Raw genomic sequence first — 20,022 nt, forward strand, 5'->3', positions numbered from 1 at the left:
AGTGCTGAGGGAACAGTTGGACTTGGTGATCTTAGAGAGCACATCCAACCTTAACCACTCCATCTTCCTCTGATTCTAAGGCTTTTAAAATGTCTTTAAGTGATTTCATCTTTTAGAAACTCAGCTACTGAGCCAAGAGCCTGCTCAGGGCAGGGCAGGAGCCTGTGACACAGAGCCAGCAGTGAAGCCAGCAGTGAAACCAGCTGGGAAGCCACCAAATGGTCAAGGGCAAAGCCTGAAGGGGATTTTTGGGTGCTGGAACAGAGGCTGTGGGGCTGGAAGGGAGCCTGAGGGGTCATCCTGTCCATCTCCTGGCCTCCAGTCTCATCTGGGCAGCTTCAAACACCCTCAGCTCTCTGGGCTAGGCTGTCCTACAAGGAAAAATGCTATCTTCCTACATCTACCCTAAAAAAGGCTTTGCCACAATTCCAGCTTCGTACCCAGGACAGTCCCTGACACTGTTTGAGGACTGGGATGTGGGAGGTTGGAGAGCACAGCCCAGCATATCCCAGAAGGATGTAATTTCCCGGCTCAGGCTCCACAGCTTAGCAAGTGTTTGTCCCTGCTGCAGATCCCAGCCCCTGCTGTGCCAGGGCAGACAGGCCCCAGGGCAGCAGTTAATCCCTGTCCTGAAACAGAGATCATTTCCACGCTGTGCTCCCAGGCACACAGCAAATCCAGCCTGGATTTCCTCTCCCCTGTGTGGGCACACGCTGCTCCTGCTCCAGCCCCATCCCAGCACGTTCCATTGCCACTTCCAGGGAAGGGTTCAGGTTCAGCAGTGCTTCAGAGCAGATCCATGAAAACTGTCTGGCACAATGCCATAGCTGCCCTGTCCCACCGCACTCAGGTTTATTTCCCCCACCTTGGACTTTCACACTTCACTGGAGCTCCTTGATGGAGAGGGACTTTGAGCAAGGGTCAAAGGGACAGGACACAGGGAATGGCTTCCCAGAGGGCAGGGGTGGATGGGATATTGGGAAGGAATCATTCTCTGGGAGGGTGGGGAGGCCCTGGAATAGGCTATGCAGAGAAGCTGTGGCTGCCCCTGGATCTCTGCAAGTGTCCAAGGCTGGGTTGGATGGGACTTGGAGCAGCCTGGCACAGTGGAAGGTGTCCCTGTCCATTGCAGGGGATAGGATGAGATGACCTTTAAGTTCTGTTCCCACCCAAAGCATCTTGTCATTCCATGGTTTGTCAGCCAGCACCTCCAAGCACGTGGAGATGCCCCCATCCCTCAGAGCTGTGACCCCTCCTCAGAAGGAGCCTCCCCTCCCTATGCCCCTGTGAGGGCTGTGCCCGCTGTTCCAGCTGGGCTGCTCCTGCCCTGTGCCAGGGGCTGCTCTCCAGGAACGTGTCCCATCTGCTCCCTTCCCAAAATCCCCAGGGCTGGGATGCCTCTCCCTCATCCAGCCTGGCCGGAGCAGCACCAGGCTCAGCACATGGGCAGCTGTCAGAGGGGTGAGAAACCCAATCCTTGCTGGGGCCAAAGGGATAACACCAGGCTGAGATCATGGCCTGGAATACCCAGAGAGAGGGTGACCACAGCCAGCCACCACTGCTGGCCTTTCCATGGACAACACAAGCCCAATCCCAGCAGGAACGCTGCCCTTGAGCCCCCAGCACTGTCACCACTGCTCAGGGACACACACAGACACACAGGGAGCTGCAGGGCACCAGGAGCATCACAGGGCACTGGATCCAAGGTGGGGAAGGCAAAGCCATGGATGGAGCCGGGAGCCAGGCAGAGCCCAGCGCCAGCAAATGAGTCTGGGGGCTGGGACAGGCAGGAGCTCCTGAGCCGGCCATGCTGCAGGTGGCAGCTTTGCAGCTCTCCCTCCTCCTTCCAACACTCCCCGCGGTGAAAAAGCCTCTGGAATGTGAGCCCGGAAAGCAAACACGCTGCCGGCCGGAGCAGGGGCCGCTGGCCGATAACTGCGGCCCTTTGTGTCCTTTTTGGGATGGGCGCCGCTCCAGCCGCTCCTGGGGCACCTTGGCAAAGGTGGCAGCACGGTGGCACGCCGGGCACACCCCGGAGAGCTGCCCGCCCTCACCCGGGTGCTGCGGAGGAGCCGTTCCTCGGGTGTGGCTGGAAACAGCCTCAAATCACTGCCCTAATGATGGAAAAACATCGCTGTTCGGAAAGAGGGCGGGAACCAGTGGGGATTTTCCGGGGGAAGCGGGGCTGTGGTTTTGTGTTCAAGTGAGTCACCAGGCTGAGAGGGATGGAACAAGCAACAAACACATGGTGCGACTTTTGGGGCTGTCCTGGGCAGGGTAAGGAGCTGAACTCGATGATGCTGGTGGATCCTCCCCAACCCAGGATATTCCATGATTCCATGACTCACGGGACAGGATGCTCCAGTGTCATGGCAGCCCAGGGCAGGGCAAAGCAGCCAGCCCTTTTCCAGACACTGGTGGTCAGTGGGTGCTCTCTGTGTCACTGCACCCCTGCCGTGTCCTGTGGGGTGTCCCAGTGCCAGCCCTGGAGCTGCCCAGCCACAGCTGTCCCTGCTGGACACGGCTTCCCAAGAGCTGCCACATCCTGAGGCATTTCTGTGCCTCGCTTTGCTATCCCTGCACGGGGCGCTCCTCCCTTCCTTCCTTCTTGGCCAGGAGATCGCTGGGAGCCAAGGGTGGAGTACAACAAAAATAGAGCTTTATTTTGGGACAAGTGCAATCGGAGCTGGGTCCTTCGGCCCCGGCGTGGGGATACAAGTGTGGCAAGGCCACCACGGGCCCGGCAGCGGTGCCAGGCACACACGCCGGGTGTCCCTTTGCCATGGCATGTGCTGTGTCACAGCCCAGCACTGTCCCGTGTCACAGCCCACCACTGTCCTGGAGCGATGGCAGCGGGTCCAGGCTGCTCCCGTGCCCTCGGCTGGGCTCTCACCATCTCTGCCACGGATGCCAGTCTGCAGCGAGCTGGGAGGGGTGGGGACAGCTGTGGGGGCTCAGGGGCGTGGTGGCGACAAGGACAACATCGGCAGCACCACCGGCGGCCCCTGGGATTGTCACGACACGGTGGGGACGGGGACAGGAGAGGGGACACACCCGCCCTGTCCTGGGCGTTCGGTTCGGCCACGAGAACCGAGTGTACACAGAGAGCCAGGGGCCACTCCAGCCAGCAGAGCTCAGTAGTGACACACAGACACAGACACACAGACACACAGCCAGACACACAGCCATGTCTGTCTGCCCAGGTGGGACGGCAGCTGGATGCACGGAGCTGTGTGTCCAGAGGTGTGTCCAGAGCCACGTCCCTGGGCCCTGTGTGCACACACGGACACGTGCAGAGCCAGTGCACAGCGGGACCTGCCAGCAGCACACACCTGCACACACCTGCACACACACACACACAGAGCCGTGCCCGCCCAGCCTGCACACACCAGCACGCGTGTGCCACACAGACACTGTGCACACACCTGTGTACGGCCTGGGGCAGGGCATGCGTGCCCACAAGCACAGACCTGCTTGCACACAAAGCCCGTGTGCACACCAACACGTGCACACCAATGCATGCACACTGACACGTGCACACAGGGCCTGTGCACACCAATATGTGCACACTGACATGTGCACACCAACACATCCATACACAGCTGTGCACACCTATGTGTGCAGCGTCATACATATTAACACAGGCATGTCCCACACAGAGCCATGCTCACACCTGCAGAGCCTGTGCACACCCACAGGCACAGAGCTGTGCACAGACCCACTCACACCCAAGAGTGTGCAATTCCACACACGTGTGCACGTCAGCACGTCTGTGTGCACAGTGCTGTGCTCACCAGCACACCTGGACACTGTGCAAAGCAGGGCGTGTACACTCACTTCTGAGCACACCAGAAAACACACAGGCACACAACCATGCACACTGACACACGTGTGTGCCTCAGCAGCTGTGTGTGCACACAGAGCCATGCACACTGGCACACACGTGCACAGAGGAGTCACACACTCTGGGCACCTGTGCACAGTCACACACGCCCTGGCACACACTGCACAGAGTCACACACACTGGCACACACGTGCACAGTCACACACACACAGTGGCACACGTGGGCACAGTCATACACACTGGCACACACGTGCAGTCACATACACTGGCACATCTGTGTACACAGTCACACACCCTGGCACACACACATGTACTCAGAGTCACACACATACCTTGGCACAGACGTGTACAGTCACACACACTGGCACTCGTGGGCACAGTCATACACCCTGGCACACACGTGCACAGAGGAGTCACACTCATTGGCACACACGTGCACAGTGACAGACACACTGGCACACATGTGCACAGTTACACACCCTGGCACACACGTGCACAGTGTCACACACTGGCACACACACGCACAGTGTCACACACTGGCACACACATGCACAGTGTCACACACTGGCACACACATATGTACAGTCACACTCATTGGCACACACGTGCACAATTAACACTCTGGCACACAAATGTACACAGAGGAGTCACACACCCTGGCACACACGTGCACAGATGAGTCACACTCATTGGCACACACGTGCCCAGCGCTCCCCCAGAGCCCTCCCGGCCCCTCACCCCCCGTGGGTCCCTACTCGTGCCGCGGGTGCCGCCGCAGCCCACAGAGGCCCCAGCAGGCGGCCAGGAGCCGGGGCCGGTGGTACAGCACCATCCCCGCCAGCGTCAGCGCCACGCCGGCGTAGCCCAGCGCGCCCAGCCGCGTGCCGAACAGCAGCCACGACAGCAGCAGGTTGCCCACCACGGTGAGGCTGCCCAGGAGGTGCAGCGTCAGGGCCGACGTGAGGGACAGGAGGCAGGAGGTGGCCAGGTTGTAGAGGACGGAGCCCAGGCAGCTGAGCAGGACGCAGCCCCAGAGCGCGGCGTCGGGCCGAAGGACGCCCTGCCACGAGGGGCCCAGCTCCAGCGCCACGGCCGCCCCGAACAGCAGCACGAAGCTGGGCAGGGACGTCAGGCCCAGCAGGGACAGCGCGTCCAGACGGTCCTCCTGCAGCAGCACACCTGGGGGGACAGGGGGACGCTCAGTGGGACGTCCCCGGGAACACCCACCCGCCGCAGGGACACCCACGGGAGACACCCACCCGCGGGAGACAGAGCAGTAAAGGGATCCCAAATGTCACCGGGAAAGGGAAAATGAAGGGGGGAAGTTCCTTCCATGGGGTGAGGGTGCCCTGGTTTGGGGAGGTCCCACTTTAGAGGTTCCGTGGTTTGGATGTGTCTCTGTTCAGGAGTCCTTCATTTGTGGGATTCCTTGCTTTAGGGGGTGTCCCGCTCTGGGGATGCCCTGATTCTGAGGGTGTCCACTTTCACGGGTGCCTGTGTTTGGGAGGGTTGGACAGGGCAGTTTTCCCAGCCTGTTTTAGAACGTTTGTCCCCATATCCCCTCCTCCAGGTCATCTGAGGACAGAGGGGACAGCAGGCACAGCAGGGCTGGCTGCCACATGCAGACATGTCCTTACCCTCCCCAGGGCCACTGTCCATGTCCCACCAGGGGTGAAAGGGTGACAGGGCAGTGGCACAAAGACCAGCGGTGTCCCTTGGGGGACCACAGCGTCCCACTACAGCTATGGAGCCCTTGGGGTGGGCACAGGGCCCCATGCCAGAGCCCATCCCCACAGTGCCCCGAGCCACAGGCTCCAGAGGAAACGCTCCCTTCCCAGCCAGAACCATCCCAGCTGGCTCCTCACTGCCATGTGCCAAGGACACCATGGCCTGGGTGGCACCGTGGCCACCCTGGGAAGGGGAGACTCGCAGGGAGTCCAGCAGCCCACAGGGATGGGACAGGCTGGGTGACCCTGAGCCAAGCTAGGGCACCTCCACGCTCCCTGGCCCAAGGACACCACAGGGACACCAATGGTGTCACCAATGACAAACTACAGTCAGGTCACCTCAGGGCAGGGCCACAAGCACGACAAGGGTGCCATGCCACAAGGGTGGCACCAAGGCCAACAGGGACAGCAGGTGGCACCGGGACTGGGGTGAACCTGGGAGCCAGAGCGCCACCACGGTTGGGGTGACATCGTGGCCACGGTCAAAGCACAAAGGAGGCATTAGGGTGACAGCAGTGATAGGGTGGGGTGGAATTGGGGCTGGGATGACACCAGGGTGCACAGAGGATGGCAGGACGAGCAGGGAGAACCCCCAGCACCGGGGGTGGTACCGAGGTGACACCAGCACCCCTGCACCCCAGGGGTGGACATGCAGGACAGGGACAGGTGGCACTTACTCTGCTGGATGGACTTGAGGGCGCGGAGCACGGTGGCGGCCAGGAGGAAGCCGCAGCCGGGCTGGGAGAAGCAGAGGCCGCCGGCGATGCTGCAGGCGGCCCCGGCGCACACCGGCCCCATGGCCCAGAACTGCAGCGGGTGCGGCCGCCGGCCCCCCAGCAGCCCCAGCAGCAGCGTCACCAGCGGCGTGGTGGTGGCCACGGCCTGGGCCACGTCCAGCTGCACGTAGCTCAGGCCCAGGTTGCCCAGGGCCACGCTGGTGCAGAAGGTGAGGCTGAGCAGGTAGATCCTGGCGCGGGGCCGGGGGCCCGGAGCCCGTGCCCAGCCCAGCGGGTAGCCCACGGCCACGCCGGACAGCATGTGCAGCGCCGAGAGCAGCAGCGGGTAGCGGAACCCGTGCGCGGCGAAGATCCACTTGTTGAGGCCGGCCATGGTGGTGCCGGTGCCCAGCCAGGCCAGCACGCTGAGGGTCAGCGGCAGCGCCGGCCCCGGCGGCCGCCCCCCGTGCGCCTGCCCCGGGTCGGGCTTCCAGGGCCGCACGGTGCCCGCGCCCGCCGCGCTCATCGCGGCCTCATCGCCCCGCCGCGACCGCGGGCACATGGGCACCGGCTCCGCCGCCTCCGGCCGCCCCTCGCCGCTCTGCCCCGTCCTCCCCGAGCCCCGCGATGGCTGCCGGTGACAGCGGCGCTGGCGCGGCGGCGGCCGCGCTGTCCCCCGGTGGCGGTCGCGCTGTCCCCGCTGCCCGGGTGGCGCTGTCCCCGCTGCCCGGCGGTGCTGCTGGCGGGGCTCAGCGCAGAACTGGCGGTGCCATGTGCCGGGAGGCGGCGGCGGCGGCCGGGGCGGGCGGAAAGTTTGGTGATGGCGGGAGCGGAGGGCGGAGGCTCCGCCCCGCGAGGGCAGCGCGTCACTGCCGGTCGGGCGGGGCACGGCGGGCACGGGCACCGGGCACCACCGGGGGCACCGCCCGCGCCGCCCGCGCCCGGCCCGCAGCGCCCCGCTCCAAACGCCGCCCGGCCCCGGCGCTGAGCCCCGAGCCCGGGCCGCCGCTGCCCCGGGGATTTGGGGCCGGGTTAAACCCAGCGGGAGTCACAGATGGGCAGATTTGGGGGGGTCCCTCGGGCACTGCGGTGCCCGAGCCCTGGGACAGTGGGGGCTCAGGAACCCCGGAGGAGGATCCAGCTTGCTGAGCATGAACAGCGCTGACTCGGACTCCCCAAATTTTTGGCCGCCCCAAAAATGCTCTGGACACCCCAAAAACGGCTGCTCCCAGCAGCTGCCTGCCCCATTCCCGAGTGCGACCAGGACTCGAGGGGCTGCTGGTTTTGGTGCTCCTGTAGGACACAGAGCACGGTGTGTGTCCCCTCCTCGTGGCCCTGGCAGACTTGGGGTGCCGGCCCACAGAAAGCAGGAGGCAGGGAGCCGGCAGGTCCTGTGCCCACAGTGGGGGTTTCATTGCCATCACCCCCCACCCTCTACCACTCGCTGAGGCGCAGGATGATGGTCGCCCCATCCGGGGGTCTGTACTCGGCGATACCTGTGGGGAGAGGGACAACAGTGTGGGGTGAGACAGCAGCCACGGGGCTGTGGGGGATCCCTGCCACCTCCCCAGGGACCCCCACCCGCCACTCACCCATCTGCAGGGGGGTGCTGGGCGCAGACAGGATCTGCCAGTAGTTGCGCTTCTCCTGCCGGGCCTCCAGCCCCAGCACCTGGGTCAGGAAGGGGCCCTGGGGGGTGTCCTGGGTCTGGAACCTGGGGGGGCACAGCGGGGTCAGAGGGGCGAGGCTGCGGCCTCGGCACTGCTGGGGGGGCACAGAGCAGCTCCAAGGGAGCTGTGAGCTGGGAACGGAGTGAGCCCGGCACAGGTGCAGGACACATGATCACCACAGGGTGACTTCCACACACCTGAATTCCCGGGGGTCCAGTGCTGCGGCCGCCTGCAGCACGTCCAGCAGGGAGGCGGCGGCGGGCACGGGCACCAGGCGGTCGTAGAGCCGGAGGTCATAGCACCAGGGCAGGGGACACTCCACCACCAGCTGCACCGTCTTGTTCCCCGGCACCTCAGGCAGGGGCTCCATGTCCAGGGGTGTCAGCGTGTCTGCGGGAAGCCACCACGGCACTGGTGACACACAGCCACCCCTGTGGGGACACCGGCGCTGACCCCAGTCCCGTTAGCCCAGCTCTCACCTGGCTCCTCCCCACAGTGCCTGGAGGCGATGTCCAGGTAGGAGTGGCCGTGCAGCACCGGCAGCACCTGGGCCATGGTGGCAGCGGTGCCGAAGGCTTCCAGGTTCTCCAGCAGCGCAGCCATGGCCTGGCCGAACGCCGGCTCTGTCTGGCACTCGCCTGTGGCCAGGAACACCTGGGACGGGGAGGGATGGAGGTGGTGGGAAGAGGGAGGAGGGCTGGGTACCTGGGCACTGCACTGCTGAGCATCACCTGCCCCACGGCAGCTGCATCTGCCTGGGCACCCACATCTCCACCTGCACCCACACTCAGATCTGCAGACCCACTTCCCCCATGCCCATTCCCAGTGCCAGCCCAGATGTCCCCTCAGGTGACACCCACCTGCAGGGCCCACGGGGTGCTGTAGATGTTGCCGATGATGCCGTCGGGGCCCTGGGCCTTGGCCATGTTCCTGCTGGCCTCGCGCGCAGCCAGCCGGAGCTTGGCCGCCAGCTCGGTCCCCACCAGCCTCCTCCGCTCCAGGCAGGTGAAGGCCAGCGCCAGCACGGCCTCGGTGTCTGCAGGGACCGCCCGGTGTCACCCCTGAGTCACACACTGCCAGGGTGCCACCGCCTGCGCCCACAGGCCCTTACCCACGGTGTTGCCCCCGTGCCCGAGCTTTCCGTGCTGCTGGGCCGTGAGGAGCCGCTGCACCACCGGGTCCCGCACGCGCTTGCGGTGCACGCACAGCGCCAGCACGCCCAGCCCGTACTGGTAGTAACTGGTGACGGGGTGGCCTCGCTGCTGGGAGCCTGGGGACAATGGGTGGTGACACCAGGGTGAGCCGGTGCCTCATGGCCCGACGTGTAGTGCCAGGGGGGCACTCACCCCGCAGGGACACCCTCACCTGTCCACTCCTCCTCCAGGTAGTACTTGAGCCATGTCACCAGCGAGCGATGGGGGCTGACGGGGGGACAGGAGGCCTGCAGCCCCAGCAGGTACAGTGCCAGCCGCCCCGTGTGCGGGGGCTCCTCCACGCTCCTGCAAGGCACCGTCACCTCCCAGGGCACCGCCCGAGGTGCCACCTGCCCCGAGGGCACCCCGGGACACCCACACTTACATGCCGCGCTCAGCGTCCCACCGGGAGCGCCCGTAGCCCTGCAGGCTCCTGCGGGGACAGACTGTCAGTGCGGGGCACAGGAGCAGCCCCAAAGGCCCGAGGGGGACCCGGGGCACCCACCTGCCGTAGGGGTGCTGGAAGTTGTCCTGCAGCCGCTCCAGGTAGCGCCGCTCCAGCCGCGGGTGGTGCTCTCGGGCCAGGCGCAGGGCCAGGTACACGGCGGGGTCCGGGTCCCGTTCGGGGTCCCGGGCCAGCCCCAGCAGCCGCGCACTCAGCGCCCGCACGGCGCCCCCCGAGCCCGCCGGGGGCTCTGCCCGGCCCGGGAGAGGCAGCGCAGGTCAGGGGGCCCGAGACATCCCCCCGGTAGGGCCCTGCAGCCCCACAGCCCCCCAAAGCTGTGCGGGGCCGCGGTGGGGAGGGACCCCAGCGCCCACCCATCCACACACCCCCCAAATCCCATAACCTCCCGATTTCCCACCAAAAAAAGAGGAAGAAACAAGAAGAGGTGACATGGAGCAGGAGCAGGGGTGGGTTAGGGGGAGCTGAGCCCCGGAGAATTTGTCACCGAGGGCTGGAGATGGGGCTCATCCCCCCAGCCCCGCTCCTCGGGGACCCCCCGAGCTCAGGGCGAGCCCCGGCCGGGGGTTCCCGGGCAGGCTGGGGGCCGGGGCCGCACTCACCGCAGCAGCGGGCGGGCAGCAGCGCGGGCAGCAGCAGCAGCAGCGGCAGCGGCAGCCCCATGGCGGAGCGGGACAGGGGACACGGCGGGGACAGCCGAGAGAGACGGGACGAGCCGGGAGCGGGGACAGCACGGGAAGGTGTGGCGAGAGGCCGTTTCCGCACAACGGGGCCGAGTCAGCACAAACGGGGCAGAAGTTGTGCTGAGGCGCGGCCGAGGGGAGCGGGGACAGCCCGGGACAGCCTGACCGGGGCAGCCCGGGACACCCTGCCCGGGACAGCCCGACCCGAGCTGCCGCTGCTCGGGGCAGCGCCGGCGGCCACAGCCCGAAAATAGACAGGGCTGAAACCCGGCCAAACCCGGCCCCTGGAAAGAATCGCCGTGCTCGCCTCCAAGAACGATTTAATTGAGAAAGCGGGGATGGATCAGCCGCGCCGGGAGCCGCGGGACAGGCGGGGAGGGGGCACGAACCCCCCAAACATCCCTAAAGCCGGGGCTGAGGGGGTCCTGAGCCCCGCAAAGTGGAACTCCCCTGCTGGGGGCTGGGTGCGGTCCTGAGCCACGAAAGCGAATCCCCGAGCCCAGGAGGGCATCCCGGGGCCGCGCTGGGCTCAGGTCCCGCCAGCCCGGGCACACCCGAGCACGGGGGCGGCCTGGGGAGCCCCTGGCACCGAGACCCCCCGTGCCCGGTTGTTCCCCAAACACCGGCCCCGCTGTGGGCCCCCAGGCCGGTGCCTGCGGTCGGTGCTGCGGCGCCAGGGACCACAGGTGGGCAGCGGGACCCGGAGGCCCGGGCAGGGACCCACGGCCGCCATACCGGTGTGTGTACCCGGCCCCTGAACCCAGGCCGGGCCCGCCGGTCCGGCCTCGCTATATCCCGGCATGCTCAGCGCCAGCGCTGCCTCGCTATATCCCAGCATGCTTCGTGCCAGCGCTGCCTCGCTATATCCCGACATGCTCAGTGGCACTGCCTCGTTGTATCCCGACATGCCCTGCGCAGCCCCGCCCCGGTACCTCCCGGCATGCCCCGCGCTACCATGCCTCGGTATATCCCGGCATGCCTCGTGCCTCCCTGCCTCGCTATATCCCGGCATCCCCCGCGCGGCACCGCAATATTCCAGTGCGCTCTGCGCCTCAGGACCCCTCCTGCTAGGGCTCCGGGCTGTCCGCGGCGCGCCTGACTGAGCCCCCACTGCCGCCTGTCCCGGCCCGCCCGGTGCCCGCTTTGCTCTCGGTGCCCGCTTTGCTCTCGGTGCTCACGCCGCGCTCGGTGCCCGCGCGGGGCGGTTTCGGTGTGCGCAGGCCCGGCGGCGGGCGCAGGCGGGCGGCGGGCAGCGCGGGGTCCTGCGCTGCGCGGGCACGTGGCGGCGGCGGCGGCGCGGGGGCCATGGGCGGGCTGGAGAAGAAGAAGGTACCGGGCCCTGCCCGCCCTCCGTTCACCGCCCGGAGCCTCCCCGGGCCGTCCCTCCTTCCCCCCTCCTTGCCCTCTCCGTGCCCCCCGGTGCTGCTCCCCCGGTGCCGCCCCTCCGGCCGCGCCGTGCCCCTGCAGCCCTCCCTGGCGGCGCTGCTCGCTCCCTCTCCCGGTGCCCGGTTCCGCTGCTGCCCCCGCGCTGGCCGTGCCCGGTGCCCCCTTCCAGCCCCCCATGCCCCGGTTCCCGTCCCTGCTCCCTGTCCGCTCCCGGGGTTCCCGGTGGCCCCGGGCCGGTTGCGGGGCTCCCCTCCGCCCCCCCGAGCTCCCCCAACGCCGCCGTCTCTCCCCAGTACGAGCGCGGAGCCGCCACCAACTACATCACCCGCAACCGGGCGCGGAAGAAGCTGCAGCTGAGCCTGCCCGACTTCAGGTGCGGCCCTTGCGGTGCCCCCCGAACCCCCTTCACCCCTTCCTGCGAACCCTCCGGTGCCCCGATCTCCCCCGGTGCCACCCAGGGCAGCGAGGGCCGGTGGGGCCCGCTGTGGGTTTGGGACGGCCGAGCTGCTCCCCGAGGGCTCTCCCTGTCCCCGCAGCTGCCCCGGGTTCAGGCTGCCGAGTTTGGGGCTCCCCCTGCATGGGAGGGCTCTGGGCTGGCCCAGGGGACACAGGGCAGCCGTGCCCCCCCTGTCCCAGCATTGTCCCTTGTCCCCAGGCGTCTCTGCATCCTCAAGGGGATTTACCCCCACGAGCCCAAGCACAAGAAGAAGGTGAACAAGGGCTCCACGGCCCCCAGGACCTTCTACCTGCTCAAGGACATCAAATTCCTGCTCCATGAGCCCATTGTCAACAAATTCCGGGAGTACAAGGTGAGTGTCCCCCCCCCGAGGGGCCCCCTGGGGGCTGTCCTGGCCCACAGAGCCCCCACGTCCCCCTGTCCCCACAGGTGTTTGTCAGGAAGCTGCGCAAGGCCTACGGCAAGAGCGAGTGGGGCACCGTGGAGAGGCTGAAGGACAACAAACCCACCTACAAACTCGACCACATCGTCAAGGAGAGGTGAGGCAGCCCTGGCTGAGCCTCCTGCAGCAGCCAGCCCTGGGCTCAGCACTGCAGGGACCTGGAGCTGCTGGGGAGAGCCCAGAGGAGGCACCAGAGATGCTGCAAGGGCTGGAGCCAGGCTGGGAGAGCTGGGGCTGCCCCTGGATCCCTGGCAGTGCCCAAGGCCAGGTTGGACAGGGCTGGGAGCAGCCTTGGACAGTGGGAGGCGTCCCTGCCATGGCTGGGGTGGCACTGGATGATCCTGTGGAAATCTCTGTGGTCTTCAGGCCACCCATCCCTCTGCTCTGAGCCAGGCTGGGAGAGCTGGGGGTGCTCACCTGGAGAGGAGAAGGCTCCAGGGAGAGCTCAGAGCCCCTGGCAGGGCCTGAAGGGGCTCCAGGAGAGCTGGAGAGGGACTGGGGACAAGGGATGGAGGGACAGGACACAGGGAATGGCTCCCAGTGCCAGAGGGCAGGGATGGATGGGATATTGGGAATTGGGAATTGTTCCCTGTGAGGGTGGGCAGGCCCTGGCACAGGGTGCCCAGAGCAGCTGGGGCTGCCCCTGGATCCCTGGCAGTGCCCAAGGCCAGGCTGGACACTGGGGCTGGGAGCAGCCTGGGACAGTGGGAGGTGTCCCTGCCATGGCAGGGGTGGCACTGGGTGGGATTTAGGGTCCCTTCCAACCCATGCTGGGATTCTCTGATCTTTCACCATGTCCATCCCTCTCTGGGAATCCACCTCATGTACAGTTTCTGGATTTATTGGTGGAATTTTGTGTTTCTGGGCTGGAGAAGAAGGAATGAGAGAGGAGCCAGCCATCCTGGGTGGCTCCAGGAGAACACAGGGAGCTCCCTGCTCTCCCTGTGGGGTGCTTTCCTCAGGGGGCTGATGGAGGGTTAAAGCTGCCAAGGCTCTGCTGAGGGAGGAAACCCCATAACCATCCTGAATGAGGCTGTTCCCTCACTCTGTGTGTGCCCTGCTGGCATGAGCAGCTGGATGCTCCACAGCTCCCATTCCTTCCTCCCCCTGGCTCTCCCCCAGCCCCAGCAGCCTGTGCAGGGCTCTGGGGCTGGCAGTGACCCCCGTGTCCCCCCCCCTGGGCACAGGTACCCCACGTTTGTGGACGCCCTGCGGGACCTGGACGATGCCCTGTCCATGTGCTTCCTGTTCTCCACCTTCCCCCGCACGGGCAAGTGCCACGTGCAGACCGTGCAGCTGTGCCGGCGCCTGGCCGTGGAGTTCCAGAACTTCGTCATCGCCTCCCGCTCCCTGCGCAAGGTGGGCCCGGGGACAGCCGGCCTGCCTGGGGACACTGCGGGGACAGCCAGCCCTGCCTGGGGACACTGCGGGGACAGCCAGCCCTGCCTGGGGACACTGTGGGGACAGGGCAGGGGGACACTGCAGGGACAGGGCAGGGGGACACTGCGGGGACAGCCAGCCCTGCCTGGGGACACTGCGGGGACAGGGCAGGGGGACACTGTGGGGACAGGGCAGGGCGACACTGCGGGGACAGCCAGCCCTGCCTGGGGACACGGCGGGGACAGCCAGCCCTGCCTGGGGACACTGGGGCCATAGGGCAGGGGGACACTGCGGGGACAGCCGGCCCTGCCTGGGGACACGGCGGGGACAGGGCAGGGGGACACTGAGGGGTCAGGGCAGGGGGACACTGTGGGGACACTCAGTCCTGCCTGGAGACAGGGCAGGGGGACACTGGGGTGTCAGAGCAGGGATCCCACTGGATTATGGGCTCACACATCCCACTGAGGGGATCAGGGCAGGGGGACACTGCAATGTCGGGTCACTGATCCCACCAGGGGGACAGGGCAGGGGTCCCACTGGGATGCCAGGGCAGGGATATTGTGATGGTGTTCACAGGGGTCTTAGGATGAGGGAAGAGATGAGGATCTGACTCCATGGTTCAGCAGGCTTGATTTATTATTTTATGATATATGTTATATTAAAACTATACTAAAAGAGTAAAAGAAAGGGTTTCATCAGAAGGCTGGCTAAGAATAGAAAAGAAATTACTGACTGACTGAGACAGTCTGAACAGCTGGGCTGTGATTGGCCATTAATTACAAACAACCACATGAGACCAATCCCAGATGCACCTGTTGCATTCCACAGCAGCAGATAACCATTGTCTGCATTTTGTTCCTGAGGCCTTTCAGCTTCTCAGGAGCAAAAATCCTAAGGAAAGCATTTTCCATAAAAGATGTCTGTGTCAGGATCCCACTGGGGTGTCAGGGCTGGGACCCCACTGGATTATGGGCTCACACATCCCACTGGGATCTGAGGAACCTCCTGCCAGGGGCAGGGTGACAGTGACAGTGACACAGCAGCATTCCTCCTGCTGAGCCCGTGCTCTGTCCTCTGTCCTGCCAGGTGTTCCTCTCCATCAAGGGCATCTACTACCAGGCAGAGGTGCTGGGGCAGCCCATCACCTGGGTCACCCCCTACGCCTTCGCCCACGACGTGAGTACCTGGGGAGAGCCCGGGGATCCCCAAGGGCTGAGGGACTGTCCCGTGGCACATGGGACACACACATCACAGGGCCTGGCTGCAGAGGCACGTGGGGACACAGCCAGCTGTCACCTCAGGATCCCCGGGGCTGCCGGTGCCAATCTCCCAGTCATTCATATGTCTCCAATCATTAATGTGCTCCTTTATCAGCCATTAAAGATTAACCTGTGCAAGCAGAGGGAAGGGATGAGTCAGACCTGCAGCCTCCCCAAAGGGATTCTGCAGTGTCTCCATGTCTCCAGGGCATGGGGTTGCTTCCCCTTAGCCTTGGCAGGTGCTCACAGGCACAGCAGGGCCCTCTCCATTCCCTCCCAGCATTTCCAGGGCTGAGCACAGTTGGGTTGAGGTTTTGTGTTTTTATGGTTCTGAATCAATAGAACCCTGGAATGTTATCAGTTGGAAAGGACCTTAAAGCCCATCCCATTCCACCCCTGCCATGGGCAGGGACACCTTCCACTGTCCCAGGTGGCTCCAAGCCCTGTCCAGCCTGGCCTTGGGCACTGCCAGGGATCCAGGGGCAGCCACAGCTGCTCTGGGCACCCTGTGCCAGGGCCTGCCCACCCTGCCAGGGAACAATTCCTCATTTCCAATATCCCATCCAGCCCTGCCCTCTGGCAGTGGGAAGCCATTCCCCTTGTCCTGCTCTTGTCCAGCTCTGCTGTCCCCTGCACTCTTCACCTTGAAGAGTTGGAGTCCCTGGACCAAACCCCGAGGTCCCCATCCATGATGGGATGAAGTGTTCCATGTATCCAGGCACATGGAGGGATGGCAGCAGGACCCTGGGGGGAGCCTGCAGAGCTCTCCCTGCCCAGGGTCTGGTGGTGGCTCTGACATCTCTGCACTTGGGGCACGTTTAGGTTGGTTTTCAAGGAAAGGCTTTTTCTCCAGAGGGTGCTGGCACTGCCCAGGCTGCCCAGGGAATGGGCACGGCCCCGAGGCTGCCAGAGCTCCAGGAGCCTTTGGGCAGCACTGCCAGGGATGGACAGGGTGGGGCTGTTGGGGGTCTGGGCAGGGACAGGGGCTGGGCTGGATGATCCCTATGGGTGCCTTCCCAAATGGGAATATTGTGTGATCCTTCTCCCTGTGGGTGGGATGGGTCCCTGTGCAGGGGGGTCCTTTATCCCTGTGTCCCATCCCGTGTGCTGGCAGCACCCCACAGACGTGGATTACCGGGTCATGGCCACCTTCACCGAGTTCTACACCACCCTCCTGGGCTTCGTCAACTTCCGCCTCTACCAGTCCCTCAACCTGCTGTACCCCCCCAAGGTGAGGCCACCCCGGGGTCACTGTGTCCCACCCTGCGGTGGTGGCAACCCAGATTGGTGGAAATGAGAGATTTTTGGGATATCTGTGTTTGGGAGCTGCCTCCTCACCCCTTTTCCTCCCCAGATTGACACCCAGACTGAGGATGAGCTGAAGCCTGCAGAGGGCAAGGAGTATGCCATGGATTCAGAGAGCTACCTGGAGGTGAGGGACACTGCTGGCATTGTGACCTGGGGGGACACTGTGTGGCATTCATGTCCTGCTCACAGCCCTCCTGGCGTGGCACTGAAGGACAGAGCCAGATCCCTGCAGGGTGCTGATCCCAAACTCCCTGTTCCTGTAGGGCAGAGCTGGGCTCGGCCTCAGGCACCACCAGCCTCCCCCTGCATGGCCAGGGACCCCCCAGAGCCCCATGCTGGGGATGGGCCCGGGAGGAGCTGAATTCTGTCCGGGCCCTGGCTCTTCCAGCCTCTTGCTCTGAGAAATCCCCTTCCCCCGTTCCCAGCCCCTGGATGTGACTGTGTCCTCTCCCTGCAGAGACTCTCGGCTCTGAGCTCCAGCCTGGCCCGGGCAGTGGCTCCAGCCCACGAGGACGAGGTGGAGATGGATGAATTCCCAGTGGAGGGGGTAAGACCCTGGTGGGGGGCTCATGCCTGGCCTTGGGGGAGCCTGTCCTGTGCCTAGGCTGGCAGCTTGGGGACAGTTCCTGAAACCCCTGGTGGCCAAGGGAGCCTTGGCAAGGGCTGTGTGTGGGGAGGAGGCTGAGGGCTTTGCTCTGAGCAGGAGACAGCAGAGCTGATGGATGCCAAGAAGAAGGAGCAGGAGGCTCTGGAGAAGCACAAGAAGCTCTTTGAGGGGCTGCGCTTCTTCCTCAACAGGGAGGTGCCCCGGGAGCCGCTGGCCTTCGTCATCCGGTGCGTGGGGGCAGCCCTGGCCTCCCCCTCTGGCAGGACTTTGGGGCCAGGTCACCCAATGTCCTGTGGGTGAGGTGACCCTGAGGGTCCCACCTGCCCGTCTGACTCCTTGGTGGCGTTGCCCGCAGGTGCTTTGGTGGCCAGGTGTCCTGGGACAAGTCCCTGTGCATTGGTGCCACCTACGACGCCAGCGACCCGTCCATCACCCACCACATCATCGACCGGCCCCGCCTGGACAAGCAGGTGGTTGGCAGGTGCGTGGGGCAGGGGGGCCCTGCCCACAGCAGCCATCCCAGAGCTGTCCCGCGGGCTCCAGAGGCTCAGGTGTGTCCCCTCTGCCCCACCCAGGTACTACCTGCAGCCCCAGTGGGTTTTTGACTCGGTCAATGCCAAGCTGTGCCTGCCCGTGGCCGATTATTTCCCCGGGCTCCTGCTGCCCCCGCACCTCTCGCCCTTCGTGACGGAGAAGGAGGGTGACTACGTCCCTCCCGAGAAGCTGAAGCTGCTGGCCCTGCAGAGGGGAGAGAATCCAGGTGCTGGGAGCCCCCAGAGGAGTTTGGGAGCTGGGCTGTGCCTGCTGTGGAGCATCCCAAGGGTAACGATGGTGTCTCTTTGTAGAGGAAGAGAGTGAAGAGGAGGAGGAGGAGGAAGAAGAGGAGGAAGAGGAAGGTGACAATGACAAAGAAGAGGAGGAAGAGGAAGATGAGTCTGAGAAAGAAGAGGAGATGAAATTACAGAAGATGGAAGAGCAAAAGATGGAAGAGCAGAAGACTCAGAGCACGCAAAGCAAAAAGGTGGGAGCCCATGGAGGCAGCCCCGGTGTCCCTGTCCTGGCACCACTGGGATACTCAGTCATGGAATGGTTTGGGTTGGGAGGGGCCTTAGAGCTCATCTTGTTCCAGCCTCTGCCATGGGCAGGGACACCTCCCACTGTCCCAGGTTGTTCCAGCCCAGCCTGGAACACTCCCAGGGGTGCTCCTGGCCCCCCACTCACGAGCTGCAGCTGCCATCCCTGTCAGGGCCTGGCTGTGAGGGCTGTGGCTCTCCCTGGCCCGCAGTGGAAGGGCTGGAAATGCCTTTCCCCAGGGAAGGAGGGGGTTCCCGGTGTCCTGAGCTGCCTGGCTCCCCACAGGTGCTCCCTGTGAAGGTGACAGCGGGGAAGGTGCGGCTGGAGGACAAGCAGCGCCTGGAGCAGGAGCAGCAGCAGGAGGAGAAGCGCTTGGCCATCATGATGATGAAGAAGAGGGAGAAGTACCTGTACAAGAAGATCATGTTCGGGAAGAAGCGCAAAATCCGCGAGGTACGGAGGCTGGGCCCTCACCTCATCCAAACCCACTCGTTCCTTCTGCTCCTCCCTGTCCCTGGTGAAGAGCTGAGGTCCCTGCCAATGTCCCCAGGCGGGCAGAGCTCCCTGTGTCCCCTCCCTGGATCCCAGCCCTGATCCTGGTCCTGTGGGGCCCGTCCTCCACGTGCAGCTGGAGCTTGGGTGGGTCTGAGGGCTCGCAGCCCCTGTCCTGCTCTGACTGGGGGTCTCGGGGGTCTCTCCCCAGGCCAACAAACTGGCTGAGAAGAGGAAAGCCCACGACGCAGCCCTCAAGGAGCAGAAGAAGAAGAACAAGAAGGCGCGGCAAGCGTGACGGGGCCGGGGGCTCCTCGACGGTTTTCCACTGTTGCTTTTGGGTGGAAAACCCCTGGCTTTGCTGCTGGGGCAGAAATGCTGTGTTTGAAGCGTTTCCCATCTGTAAATCCACCTGCTGCTCTGCCTTTGCCCCGCTCCCCTCTGCGGAGTCGGTGTTACAAGGACTGTCCTCTCCCTGCTGGTGCCACCTCTGTGTGAGGAAGAGGAGGCCAAGGAGAGCTCTGGGATCGTTCCACGTGAATTTGCACAGCCCTGGCTGCTGGAGCCTGGCTCCCAGAGCTCCCTGGGGCAGAGGAGTGTGGAGCCCAGAGCTCCTTCCCAGTGTCCACACAGAAAACCATATTCCCCTGTATTTTTAATTAAAGAAGGTGATGCTTTTCTGGTGGTGTTTGTTGTCTGCTCCTTCTGCCTGGGTGTGGGGGGGGCCCCTCAGGAGGTGATGTGGAGATCCATGGCTGGTGCCAGGATTGCTGGTCCTGCTGGATGCGTTCCTGGCACCAGCAGTTACCTGTCAGTCCTGGGTTTTCCCCCCAAAACACCTTGGAGGCACCACAGCTGGGGACAAGATGTCTCATGGGGTTTATGGGCACACCTTTGTCCCCAAATGTGGTGAAGGCTCTGTCTCAAGAATTTTTGGAGGACACCACTGGCATTGCTGTGGGGACACAGAGGATCTGCAGAGAGACACCCCCTGGAAGGGAGTGAGCTCAGACAGAAGAGCTGGGAACACCCAGACTTTCAGATTTTATTTCTTTTTAGTTTCTTTTCCTGAATTTTTTCCCTTTTTTTTTCTATTTTCTATTTTATTTAAGTGCTTTTTATCTTTTTACTATTTCCATTCTTCCTGTTTTCCATTTTTCTCTTTTTCATTTGTTCTTTTCTATCTTTTCCCTTTTATTCCTTTTTATTTTTTATTTTTCCCCTTCACTCGTTCCCCCGCTTTTTCTCCCCCTTTTTTTTTTTACCTCCTTCCCCCTCTTTTCTTTTTATTTATATTTTTTTTTCCCATTTCAGAGGGTTG

At 64.0% G+C, this 20,022-nt stretch overlaps 3 protein-coding genes across 3 annotated transcripts; 1 reads left to right on the forward strand and 2 right to left on the reverse strand.

Moving 5' to 3' along the window:
- Window positions 1–2,637: 2,637 nt before the first annotated feature.
- SLC35E4 (solute carrier family 35 member E4) lies at window positions 2,638–6,849 on the reverse strand. The gene is made up of 2 exons (XM_063173177.1): window positions 6,249–6,849; window positions 2,638–5,023 (listed from the first exon to the last, which is right to left on the reverse strand). Exons 1-2 carry the CDS (start codon window positions 6,847–6,849, stop codon window positions 4,596–4,598), a joined length of 1,029 nt encoding a protein of 342 aa, XP_063029247.1. The 3' UTR covers window positions 2,638–4,595.
- Window positions 6,850–7,676: 827 nt separating this feature from the next.
- On the reverse strand, window positions 7,677–10,199 carry TCN2 (transcobalamin 2). The gene is given in 11 exon segments (XM_063172806.1): window positions 7,677–7,783; window positions 7,880–8,001; window positions 8,155–8,347; window positions 8,437–8,611; window positions 8,818–8,993; window positions 9,069–9,227; window positions 9,323–9,456; window positions 9,536–9,583; window positions 9,656–9,848; window positions 9,851–10,019; window positions 10,021–10,199. Coding segments are annotated over 11 exon segments (1,458 nt in total). The 5' UTR covers window positions 10,048–10,199; the 3' UTR covers window positions 7,677–7,721.
- A 1,375-nt stretch (window positions 10,200–11,574) lies between these two features.
- Window positions 11,575–19,380, forward strand: PES1 (pescadillo ribosomal biogenesis factor 1). Its single transcript, XM_063173178.1, has 15 exons — window positions 11,575–11,625; window positions 11,976–12,055; window positions 12,338–12,491; window positions 12,569–12,678; window positions 13,769–13,940; window positions 15,048–15,137; window positions 16,335–16,451; window positions 16,575–16,652; window positions 16,986–17,075; window positions 17,232–17,362; window positions 17,491–17,616; window positions 17,711–17,895; window positions 17,981–18,156; window positions 18,495–18,662; window positions 18,913–19,380. Exons 1-15 carry the CDS (start codon window positions 11,602–11,604, stop codon window positions 18,997–18,999), a joined length of 1,788 nt encoding a protein of 595 aa, XP_063029248.1. The 5' UTR covers window positions 11,575–11,601; the 3' UTR covers window positions 19,000–19,380.
- Window positions 19,381–20,022: the final 642 nt, after the last annotated feature.

The sequence above is a fragment of the Melospiza melodia genome, chromosome 20, assembly GCF_035770615.1.
Source record: "Melospiza melodia melodia isolate bMelMel2 chromosome 20, bMelMel2.pri, whole genome shotgun sequence".
Classification (NCBI taxonomy): Eukaryota; Metazoa; Chordata; class Aves; order Passeriformes; family Passerellidae; genus Melospiza; species Melospiza melodia.